This window comes from Narcine bancroftii, chromosome 3, assembly GCF_036971445.1.
Source record: "Narcine bancroftii isolate sNarBan1 chromosome 3, sNarBan1.hap1, whole genome shotgun sequence".
NCBI classification, from domain to species: Eukaryota; Metazoa; Chordata; class Chondrichthyes; order Torpediniformes; family Narcinidae; genus Narcine; species Narcine bancroftii.
The window spans coordinates 48328901-48341977 of NC_091471.1; the positions used below are offsets into that span (position 1 = coordinate 48328901).

The 13077-nt window shown below is 41.2% G+C and overlaps 1 protein-coding gene across 4 annotated transcripts in view; it reads left to right on the top strand.

Moving 5' to 3' along the window:
- malt1 (MALT paracaspase 1) overlaps nt 1-13077 on the top strand; it is a 122959-nt gene that overhangs the window by 73715 nt on the left and 36167 nt on the right. For all 4 annotated transcript variants that reach the window (XM_069924020.1, XM_069924018.1, XM_069924016.1 and 1 more), the window contains exons 9-10: nt 11202-11255; nt 12512-12715. In XM_069924020.1, the coding sequence (XP_069780121.1) occupies nt 11202-11255; nt 12512-12715 (258 nt within the window). The remainder of the gene's footprint in view (nt 1-11201; nt 11256-12511; nt 12716-13077) is intronic.

The following is a 13077-nucleotide window of genomic DNA, read 5'->3' on the forward strand; positions in this document are numbered from 1 at the left end:
TAGAGCATTCAGGATAGAAGAACAGGTGGTATTAAATAGGGATGAAAGTTCCTCTGTGAGGTGGGGAGGAGATGTTTCCATGATGGTAGTACTTATAAGGGCCTCAGAGAACCTATATGAGTTAATGTAGCAGGAGTAGTGCAGAGGAAGACTAGATTTTTTGGGGAAGCGAGGCAGGACTAGGTTGAATATAACTGTTGTATGGTCCGACACACAGGTATCAATTAATACCGGGTTGTTAATTGATAAATCGGACAACAGGACTAGGGTCGGGAGTATGTCCTAGCTTATGAGTGGATCATGTTGGAAGCAGTTAAAAGATGCAACTAAATGCATGAATTCGCTTACAAGAGGCTTATTTGGACAACAGATGTGGATATTGAAATCACTGAGAATCGGAACTCGATTGATGCTCAAAAGGAAATCTGCAAACTGAGTGATAAAATCCTATGTATTTTTGGTGGGCGATATATCAGGACGATTGAAAAGGGCATACAACAGTGCTTACTTATGCATTTCTCGACTCAGGTAGCACTGCATCATTTTGCACAGTGGGACTAATGAATAAGCTTCATCTTCAGGGAAGAAGGTCAAGTATTCTACTGAGATCTGAAGGTCATTGAAATGAATTGTTTCAGGCTCAGAGGTCGCTGGACTGGACAACAGCGATTTTTGTGTTGTTCCAGGCATATGCACTCAGAAGACTATGCCTGTGCACAAAGGGAACATCCCATATCAAAACAATATCAAATGGTGGTCTCATCAGAGGAATGTTCATATACCTGAATGTGACTCTGAGATAGAGTTTCTGACTGGCTCAAATGTATCAAAGGCTGTGGAACCTCTAGATGTCATATGGAGTGTGGGAGACGGACCTTGTGCTGTGAAAACATGCTTGGTTGGACGATTAATGGACCATGAAGAAGAAGAAAATTATAATGCTCAGGAGCAGTCAGCGACAGCTGTCAAAAGGAGATCGTTTGTGAAACTTGATGAGCCGTGGGAGCAGCAGTTCAGGACCAACTTCCCGGAGTGTCTCATTGACGACCAAGAACCTTCAAGAGAAGACGAACAGTTCTTGGATTCAGTGCCAAAATTTGCTAAGTTATCAAAGACCATTATTTCATTGGATTACCTTAAAGGAAAGAGAAATACGTATGCCTGACAATAGAAGTGTTGCAGAATGACGTACACTGACCCTAAAGAGAAGATTCAAGAGGGATTCTTCCTTTCATTTGGACAACACCAACTTCATATCTGACATGATATCCAAAGGTTATTGTGTGAATCTCTGCTAAGCTGCCTGTCTCCCCTCTGGCAAGCCTTGCTGTACTAACATTGGCTGTGCATTATCTCTACCGTTAAAGACACTCCCCTTGGGTATATCCGTGTATCCACCCATTGTCTTTCATTATTGTACCAGATGTTTCTGCTAATAAAAGCCATGAATATTGTTTGACTGCATCGTCTTTGTCTACTCCTTCAACTGGCACTACAATTTTATTAGCAGAAATGGATGCAGCACTCAAGCCAGAGCGGCTGATAATCGACCAGTCGGCCCAGAGGGCCAAAGAAATTTTCAACCACTGGATTGCTTGTTTTGATTACTACATGGCTTGAAACAACATGGTCGATAAGGCGATACAGTGGGGCCACCTGAATTCCCTGCTGGGTGAAGTCCCCTTTGCTGTAACGCAAGGAGTTACCACTCTGGCTATGGCCTGGGAACGTCCGACTGCTTACTACATGGCGTCACAAAACGTGGTGCTTGCTCGACTCCAGTTGCTGACCAGACGCCAGAAACCCGGGGAAAGTGATGCTGCCTTTGCACTAGTCCTCGAATAACTGGCAAGTGAATGTGATGTCAGGGCAGTCAATGTGCAACAAGACCGCAATGCCTTGAAGCTGGATAGTTTTGTCAACAGAATCGACTCCAGTTACATCCATAAGAGGCTGCGAGAGATGGAGCCTTTAACGTATGATCAGGCAGTCACTCTAGACAAAACACTGAGAAGTGCTATGCAGTCCAGTGAAATGCTAGAAACCGAAGGGGAAACATCTTGGAGTGCTGGAACTCCAAAGGAAAGAAAAGGGCAAACCCCTGGCAAATGCTACTTCTGTGATAAGAGCTGGCACCCCAGACAGAAGTGCGTGGCCCGATTTGCTACCTGTAGCCATTGTGGGAAACTCAGCCACTTCACTAAAGCGTGTAAGGCGAAAAGTACTCCCATTGATAAGAAGAAGAGAAGCGCCAAGAAAAATCATCCTGGAGCTGCGGGAATGGAAGACAACTGTGAAAAGGAGGAATATTCAGACGAGCCGACTGAATCAGCTTCAAGTGACGGTGAGGTGAGATCAGCACCAAGTTCCCCTGTGATAGCTTAATTGACTGTAAAGCTTGGGGGATATTACGGACTGGAATGGTCGAATATGAAGGGGGAGGTGAATGGTGAGACTCTCGATTGCCTAATAGACTCGGGGAGTACTGACAGCTACATCCATGAGAAAGTCACCAAAGCCTTAAATTTGCAGAGATATCCAGTGAACCGAAAGATATCGATGGCTTGTAGTGAACTTACAAAAAATGTACGGGACAAGTGTAAAGTTACTTTAAATTTGCAGCGACATTGCCTTGCTGATGTTTGGCTTTTTGTAATGCCTGAGCTCTGTGCTCCTGTGTTACTGTGGTTGGATATTCAATCTCAGATGAAAAGTGTAGTGTTAAATTTCGAAGGGCCACTACCTACACTTACCATCCCCCGCACTAGTTACTGCGGTCTGTCCTCATTAAAGATCAAAGCTCCCTCCCTTTTCAGTGATTTATCCCCTGAGTGTCAGCCAATCGCTATTAAGAGCCATTCTTACAGCAGGAGGATCGTGAGTTTATCAAAGCTGAGTCCCAGAGATTGCTTAAAGAGGGAGTGATTGAACCCAGTAGGAGTCCGTGGCGAGCCCAGGTGGTAGTTGTGAAAAATCACACTAAGAAGCGACTGGCTATTGACTACAGCCGACTGGCTATTGACTACAGCCAGGCAATCAACCGTTACACTAACCTGGATGCCTACCCCCTGCCACGCATCAATGAAATGATTAATCAAATAGCACAATACAAGGTGTACTCCACTATCGACCTCAAAGCAGCTTACCACCAAATCCCTATTAAAAAAAGGGAATGACCCCAAATGGCCTTTGAGGCTGATGGGAGGTTATACCAGTTTAAAAGGGTACCTTTTGGAGTCACTAATGGTATGTCAGTGTTTCAGAGGGAAATAGATAAGATTGTTTGAATGTATGAGTTACTGGGTACGTTTCCCTATCTGGATAATGTCACTATCTGTGGGAAAAGGCAGACTGAGCACGACAACAACTTAAAGAAATTTTTAGCAACAGCTAAAGATCTTAACCTTACATTTAACGAGGGTAAATGTGTTTTCAATGTGACAGAGCTGCCCATTCTGGGCTACATTGTCCGCAAGGGTGAAATCCGCCCCAATCCGGAAAGAATGGCTCCCCTTAAGAAGTTACCACCCCCAGACTTAGTAAAAGCCCTTAAATGGTGTATGGGATTATTTTCCTACTACTGCAAATGGGTACGTGACTATGCTACGAAAGCACGCCCTCTGTTTGATACTAAATCTTTTCCTCTCTCTGCTATGACCTTGAAGGCTTTCGAGAGAATTAAAGCTGATATTACCAAAGCTGCACTCTCGTCCATTGACGAGGATGTTCCATTCTAAGTGGAAACTGATGCCTCAGATTGTGCTTTGGCAGGAACCCTTAATCAAAGGGGCAGACCGGTGACATTCTTCTCCAGCACGTTACGCAGACCTGAACTAAACATCCTGCCATTGAAAAAGAAGCCCAGGTTATCAACGAAACTGTTTGCTACTGGAGACATTTTCTAGCCAGCAGAAAATTTACCTTGGTCACTGATCAAAAATCTGTAGCCTACGTGTTCAGCACTAAACACAAAAGTAAAATCAAAAACGATAAGATGGCACACTGGCGAATAGAACTCTCACCTTACAATTATGAGATCCAGTACAGACCTGGCAAGTTAAATGATCCCTCTGACACATTGTCACGAGCTGCTGCCGGTGCTCAGCTTGAGGGGCTAAAAGAGATCCATAGTAGACTGTGCCACCCAGGGGTCATGAGATTCCTCCACTACACTACATAAGGGCTAACAACCTTCCTTACTCCCTGGAAGAAGTCAGAAAACTGACTAAAAGCTGTCCTGTTTGCGCAGAATGCAAACCGCAGAACTTTAAAGCTCTGGAGGCCACTCTCATCAAGTCACCCCGACCTTTTGAGAAGATTAAAGGGCCGTTACCTTCCAAGAGCAAAAATGTATATTTCCTTATAGCAATCTGTGAATATTCAAGGTTTCCATTTGTGATACCCTGCCCTGACGTCTCGTCAGGGTCTGTCATTAAGGCACTTGACTGAATTTTCAGCGTTTTTGGTTTCCCAATTACATTCATACCAATAGAGGCTCAGCGTTCATGAGTGCTGAACTGTGACGAGCCCGGCTATGAAAGGGGATTCCCACCAGCTGTACCACGAGCTACAACCCACAGGGCAATGGGCAGGTCAAAAGGGCTAACGCTACAGTCTGGAAGACTGTTAACCTTGCTTTAAAGACACATGGTTACCCTGTTACCCGGTAACAGGAGGTGCTGCCTGAGGCGCTACATTCTATTTGGTCATTATTGTGTACTACAACAAATCAAACACCTCATGAATGTATGTTTAATTTTCCTTGGAAATCAGGGACTATAATGGACTGGCCAGCCTGTTTATCTGAGCCTGGAACCATGCTGCTAAAGAGCCATGCTCAGATGTGTAAAATGGACCCTCTAGTCCAACCAGTTCAGCTACTGCATACTAATGCCAACTATGGTCATGTTAAATTCCCAGAAGGGAGCACTGACACTGTACCCCTAAGAGATCTGGCCCCGCCTGATTCACCCCTTCCTCGCACCCCTACTCCGAGTGAACCTGAGAGGTTGGATTCACCCCCCCAGCCTGTGACCCCTAGTAAACTTTCAGATGGCCATGCTGAGGCTCCACTGCCTCATGCTGGCGATTCTGGAGCAGGTCCAGAAGTCCAACCTTCCCACACTACAGACCCAGGACCTGTATGAGTTCCCAAAGTTGCAAAGCATACAAGGCCTGCACCTGTTCCTCTGAGAAAGTCAACTAGAATTCGTAAACAACCTGAGAGGTTGCAGTATTTATAAAACATCTCATTATATTTTGATTGCTTTGCTAGTTACTGGCTTATTTTGGCTGTCAGAGAATTCTCAATGCCAAATATGTTATCCATGTATTTCTTGCTTAAGTTTTACTGAGCAGCTGTCCTCTTGATTTTAACCCTTTTTCTGCTGGGGGGGAGACTGTGGTGAATCACTGCTAAGCTGCCTGTCTCCCCTCTGGCGAGCCTTGCTGTACTAACATTGGCTGTGCATTATCTCTACTGTTAAGGACACTCCCCTTGGGTATAACCATGTATGCACCCATTGTCTTTCATTATTGTACCAGAAGTTTCTGCTAATAAAAGCCATGAATATTGTTTGACCGTATTGTCTTTGTCTACTTCATCAACTAGTACTACAGTTATACAGAGAAAGTACTAGATGGTGTCTTGGAACGTAGTGATGTCATAAAATGGTAACTACCACACCATGATGTTTTACATCCACAAAAGAAAAAAAATCTTTGAGTGGTGTTTGATTGGGAAGCAACATTTTGGGGAGTTTCACTAAATTCTCAGCTCTTACAAGGGCAATACCTGAACAGTACATTGATAGGAGTCTTGCTTGATTCCATAAAGAACATGTTGTAATCATTGCAGACAATGAAACAATGTTCCATCAGATGAAAGAACCAAATGAAGACCGTGACTTGTTACAGTTCCTCTGGTGGCCTGATGGAGACTACAGTCAAAACATGATGAAATACAGAATGACAGTGCATTTATTTTGAGAAACTTTACTCTTAGGAAGTGTGCTGAGGACAGTATGAAATAGTTTCGCTCTCAAGCTGTAACCACCATCATGAATAACTTCTGTGTGGATGACTGCCTCACTTTAGCAGCTTCAGAAGATGCAATAGGTATTTATCATGAGCTATGAGTGATTTGTTTCAAGGGAAGCTTTCTACTTACCAAGTGGATAAGTAACAGTCGTCATGTGTTGGCTGCCATAACTGAAGAAGAGAGGAAAAAAATAAATAATCTGGACTTGGACCATGACAACCTTCCTGTGGAGAGAGTGTTCAGTCTAATGCAGTGGTTCTCAATCTTTTTTCTTTCTACTCACATACCACTTTATGTAATCCCTATGCCATAAAGTGTTTTGTGATTATTAAGGGATTGCTTAAGGTTGTATTTGAGTGGGAAGGAAAGGTTGAGAATCACAGCTCTGGGCCCAATTGTTACTGAAATATTTTGCTTGAGAAAAATTGTCATTGGCCCATTTCCTTTGGAGTTATGAAACCGTGCACATAATGAGTCAATGAGTTACAATTAAAACAGTGATTTTCAATCTTTTTCTTCCCTCTGTACAGAACTGCTGAAACAATGAGGCACTTCCCCACAAAATCACCCCGACATGATGGGAAATGTTGATTTCATAAATGCACGTCTTCTGGCATTGCTGCTCTGCTAAGTCACCCATTAACTTTTAATATATCATTTTCCAGAATGGGGTTGAGTTTACAAATGTTGACATTCATTTCTTTTTCTCAGATTTGAGATTTTATCTGCAAATCTCTTCTTCTGGCAAAAATAGATGATCTCCATCTCAGCATTGGCCAGGTCTTCAACTGTGAGACCATCGTTTTCCTGAGTCTCAAGATTTCCTGACACAACCATATGTTATCTAGACGATGCCAAAAATATTGGATTCCTGGTGCCACTCTGTCAATCAGAAAGATTGTGTCGAAATGTGTTGTTTGTCCGCATATAAATGCTACTCCTGGACCACAGCAAATGGGAGATTTGCCCCTGGAAAAAGTCTCTTCCGATGAACCTCCCTTCACATATGTTGGAGACGATTCCTTTGGACCCTTTGAAGTGAAGCGTGGAAGGAGAGTTGTAAACCACTATGATGTTATTTTCACATGTTTAGCTGTAAGAGCAATTCACATCGAAGTGGCATCATCGCTTGACACAGGCTCTTTCATCAATGCCCTTTGGCATTTTACAGCCAGACATGGTCAAGTGAAAGAACTACAGTCTAACAATGGCACCAATTTTGTGCGAGCTCAGCGCGAGTTGAGAGAGGCAATTAGAATCTGGAATCAGGGTCAAATCCTTAATACACTGCTCCAGAAAGGAATCAGTTGGATCTTCCATCCCCCTGCTGCCTCACACCATGGAGGCGTATTGGAAAGATTAATTTGATCAGTGCAAAAGGTTCTCAATTCCACCCTAAATGTGCAAAGTCTTGATGAGGAGGGTCTCCACACAATTTTATGTGAAGCTGAGGCTATCCTGAACAGTCGTCCAAACACCAAGGCTTCTGCACATCCAAATGACCTTGAATGACTTACCCTGAGCCATCTTTTGTTCCTTAAGACCTTGCAATCAATGCCACCAGGGCAGTTTCAGAAGGACGATATACATGCTAGTCGCAAGTAGAGGCAAGTTCAGAATATATCAGACTTGTTCAGGAAAAGATGGATTAAAGAATATCCTCCCCAACTGCAGGAATGGCAGAAATAGTCTAACATCAAATGTAACTTCACACCAGGAGACATCATAATCATTGTGGATGATTCAGTGCCTTGAAACTCGTGGCTAACTGGAAAAATTGTTGATACCGTTCTGGATACAAAAGGACTTGTATGTCATGTTTGGATCAAGACCAAAACTGGGTTTCTGAACAGACTCATCAACAAAGTCCACCTTCTACAGGAGACAGAGGAACTTTGACAAGCCTAGAACTGACTTTATTTTGTTGGTTTTTGGACCTTACCACTACACAGACTTTACTGGCACAGAGTGGTAATAAAGATCACTCTTTTTCAAGGCTATGTGCTAGTAACTTCTGGCCTAATGAAGAACAAAGAAAGAAGATGTACATAATATTGGATGATACTGTGTTTGATTGTTATTTATAATTGTGCAGTTATTATTTGAGACATAATAATTAGGAGCTGATATTGCGGGAGCCAGAATTCACCTGATCACGTTGTTTATTGTTGTTGATTAGTAGTCGCGGACATTGGCAGCATCTCGGGGTCTGGAGGCTGCGCGCATTCCATTTTTGCTATGCTCTATTTTCTTTGGTTGTTGGCACATATGCAGTGGCTTGGTGGGCTTGGGGAATCGTTATCCCGCATTGACTGTAAAAGCGGTATAAAGATGGAGGGTGAATAGGGCTTCAATATTTTCTGTTGACCATTAGTCATGTTAGAAATATTGTTACTGTTATCAAGTTAGCAAAGACATTACCTGTTTAAAACTCATCTGGACTTCGCTATGAAGAGAAAAGAGCCTACTTAAGCTCCGAGTGGCTTTTAATGGATAGTAGTTGCTACACGCTATTTGCTAGGTGAAAACAGTTCCCTTCATGTTCCCTGAGAATCTTCTCATATTAAATCTCTAACCTCTGATGTGGAGAAAACTTTCCTGCTGCCTATCCTATCCATACCCATCATAATTTTATGTACCTTAGTCATGTTCCCTTTAATCTCCTCCAGCCTGGGAAGAATTGACCTTACTTCTCCAGTCTCTCCTCATAAGTGTAATGCTCTATCCCCAGGCAGAATTCTGTTGATTCTTCACCACACCATCTCACGTGCTGTCACATCCATCCAACAATCTAGTGACCAGAACTGCTATGGCGTTAGGTAGAAGCCTATCAACCATGTTAAACTGAACCTAGGTCTTTAGTGTAAACAGATTGTGACTCACCTCCATGTAAACAACTTCCTCTTAGGTGTACTACAAATAAGATTGCTCCATTCTGGTGCCTTAGGTGTATCAGACATTGGCTGCACTGCTCTAAATCTGCCCTTCTCTGACTGGTCATTAATTACTTTTCCAGTAAAGTATGATGTGAATTTTTCTTTGAACAATCTGAGAACAAAATGAGCTCATTCTCAATGTTCTTTTCATTGTCAACATCCAAACCATATGAACAAATATTAACACTATAATCAAGTCAGTTGATTCATCAACAGAAATTCAGCGACAAGGATCTTCTACGATTATGAACAAGAGCAGGAACTTGCCTCGTTTTCTTCCCTATTCAGTACTGGCTCAAAGTAATTGAAGCTCAATAATGTGTTACGTACCAGAGCAGCAGTGATATTAATTCACCAACACAATGGTATCTTCAAAACAATTATTTTTATTAATAACTATCAATAACATAACACTTCTTACTTGACCCCAAACTTAACTCTAACTTAACCCCACTATGCGTAAACATGTGTATGTGTGTGTGGCAGGTCCCAAAACCATTAGAGTTTAGGCACAATTGCAAAAAGTATAAATTTTTAAAGTTCCATCAATTTTGTGTTGAAACTCAGATTCTTTAAATTGTTGCTCAAAAGTAATTATGGAGTATCTGTGTGGCATCAGACATCTCAAAACTCACTAAATTCTTGTAGAGTTGTTTTCAGAGAATTGTTTCTTCATATGAATGATTTCTCCCTCTTGCATAGAGATTTCAGAACTTGTCCTTTTGTCCGCAATAATTTCACCAACTCAGGGCTGAGCCTGAAGAAATAGCATCACAATGATTATGATCTGGAAACAAGAATGATCTTGCATTCTTTAACTCAGAAGTGGCTCAGTCGCAAGTGGCTATTTAAAATGTGACCACAGCATTGCACTCTCTCTCTTGACCAAGCACCCTTCTGTGTCAGTCTGTGTTACTCACAGAATGTTACGGCATTTCTGACCTCAGATGTTTTTGGTTCAGTAATATTAAAGGTGCTTTTTGAAATGGCATAATCACCTGATGTAACTTCATCACTGGCTTCTGTTTGAAGTTTCTCTCTTCAAAATGTTTGAGTTTAATATGGTTCTGAATTGTCTGCTGACCACAAGCAGATGCCTGCTTTGTTTGAACAGATGCCATCGGTTTCCTTCTAACAGCATAGGGAAACAAGCAAAGAGTCCTTTGTTTAATTAGATGTCCTCCTTGAGCAACCCTTTTGTCCTAGATTTTTCATTGAACAAGCACTTCTAGTTTTTTTGGATTGTTTACCAGACTTTGCGACTCTGAAAATGGCTTCTCTCTGAGTTTAATTGTGTAAGTGTGCCCCTGAATCCAGCCCACAAAATAACTACTAAGAAATATATATTTTATAGCTAAAGATGAATAACACAATTATGTCACAAATGTGACTCAATTGACATATTGTTTAACTTGGCCTTGTCTGTTAATTCAGTGTGGTTCAGTTCTACCTGGCCCATGAATCTACCAAACAGGAATATTAAAAAGGTTATTCTGAGTTTGGAAAATTAAACCTAATTGTGTAAAGTTCTGCAAACTGACGATCTCATTGAATCCAACACATTTAGGTTAGAGGATCTGTTTGGTATTTCTCAAGGAGAAAGAGTTGGGGGAGCAGGGAAGGAGTAACAGAATTATTTTGATTTTTGATCTTTTTTTTGCATTCCCATGAGTGCTAATTTATGAATATGCATTTGTCTTAATAATAATTGTGTCACATTCATAGACTTGTGGCAACATTTAAATGAAAGAAAGTGTTGAGTAGTCTTAGAAGTAGAATTTATATTTGCTTTACTGGTATAAAATGGATATAGCAGGACCAGGCTCTGCTTTTACATCATGGCTACCCAAGGGTTCATGAATTGGGTTGAAACCTATTTAGTCATCAATATGTGCCTTTTAAGGCAAGGGAGGAGCTCTTACCTTGGTAAATTATATTGAGGCATTCACCGTTTCTCAAACTGTGAAAATAGAATTTATCATAAGTTTACCTTCCATCTCTTTCCTCCTTCAGCCCAATGGAGAAAATCTAACCTATCATTTTCTTAAGGGGTAGTAGAAATTTGTGAAATTCATAAAATTTGGTTTAAAACATGAATGGTTACAATAGTTGGTGACCATGAAGTTCAGCTTGTGCCAATAGAAATATTTTCTCATGATGGACAGTTGCAAGATATCCCAATGATGGAATATTCAGTAATATTAATTTTCTTTCACTGCTGTTAGGTAATCTCAGTGAGATTGAACAGCAAGATTCAGAATTTAACCAACGACATTATGGTAAGTGGAGTATTCTTTTTCTTGTTCTGTTCCCTTTATATGCAGATATGATTCAAATACAATAAATCAAGTGAGTGGAAACTTTAACTTTCCAATAAATGGTGAGTGGGTTGCTGCAGGGGTCAGAGCTGGGCCCACAACTGCTCACAATATACATTAATGATATGGAAGAGAGGACAGAATTTAGTCTATCTAAGTTTGCTGATGAGTGGAAAAACAAATTGTGCAGAAGATACAGAGAGTCTACAGAGAGATATAGACAGGTTAAGTGAGAGGGCAAGGATCTGGCAGATGGAGTACAATGAGATTATCTACTTTGGAAGGAAAATTGAAAGATCCAAATAGTATTTAAATGGCAAGGGATTGCAGCCTGCTGCTGTGCAGAAGGACTTAGGAGTGCTTGTGCATGAATCGCAAAAGATTGGTTCGTAGGTGCAGCCGGCTATCAAGAGGCAAATGAAATGTTGGCCTTCATTGCTAGAGGGATTTAGAAGCAGGGAGGTTATGCTGCAGCTGGAAAAGGTACTGCTGAGGCCGCATCTGGAGGACTGAGTAAAGCTCTGGTCTCCTTACTTGAGGAAGGATGTGCTGGCTTTGAAGTTTAATTCCAGAGATGAGGGGATTAGCCTATGAGGAGAGATTGAGTTGTCTGACACTGTACCCACTGGAATTTAGAAGAATGAGAGGGGATCTCATAGAAACATAAAATTATGAAAGGCATAGATAAGATACAGGTAGGTAAGTTTTCCATTGGTAGAGAAGACCAGAACTCGGGGACATAGCCTCAAGATCCAGGGTATTAGATTTAGGATGGAGATCAAGAGAAACTGCTTTTACCAGAAGGTGGTGAACCTCTAGAATTTGCTGCCCATTGAAGCAGTGAAAGCTATCTCTGTAAATACATTTAAGACAAGATTAGATAGATTTTTACAAAGAAGGGGAATTAAGGGTTGTTGGGAAGAGGAATGTGTCATCAGATTAGCCTTGATCTCATTGAATCGTGAAACAGGCTTGAAGGGCCTATTTCTTATGTTTTTATGTTACCTGTTGGTTGTTCCATTTAATGAAGTTCAGCCAAATCTTACTGAAACCACACACAGTGAACTAACATCATGAAGAGCTGAAGTAAACCCAGTCTAGTCTGCTTTTGTTACTTTAATGCCAAGTTAGTTTAAGTACTATAATACTTGGCAATGTCATTAAAAACATTTATATGCTATTAAAATTACATTATTTTAAACCCTTTATGTTTGTAGCTACAGACAAGGTGGCTCTTCTGATTGGCAATATGTCCTATCACCATCATCCTAAGCTAAAGGCACCAATGGTGGATGTATATGAACTGACCAATTTGCTACGGCAGCTTGATTTTAAAGTTGTGTCTTTGTTGGATCTTACCGAATCAGAGATGCGCAACGCAGTGTATGAATTTTTACTCTTACTGGACAAGGGAGTATATGGTATGTTAATTTTTAATTCATTTTGGATACTTTGGCTGTTATTTTTGTAAGAAATGGATCTCTTCATTTTGTCTTTTTACCTGGCTCATAACCTATCAGATTTATTTATTTCAAAATCTATTTTGTCATAGTGTGATTAAGGAAAAGACAGATTAGATCCACTGCTCTACCTTCATAAATTTGATTTGTTACCTCCTTGAAAAACTCAATTAGGCTCATGAGGATGACATGCTTCTCACAAACCATGCTAACTATCCTTGATAAGACTATGCTTCTCCAAATCCTTGGAAATCCTGTCCCTAAGAATCCTCTCCAATATAGTTTGCACAGCATTAATGCAAGCCTCACTGGTTTATAGTTCC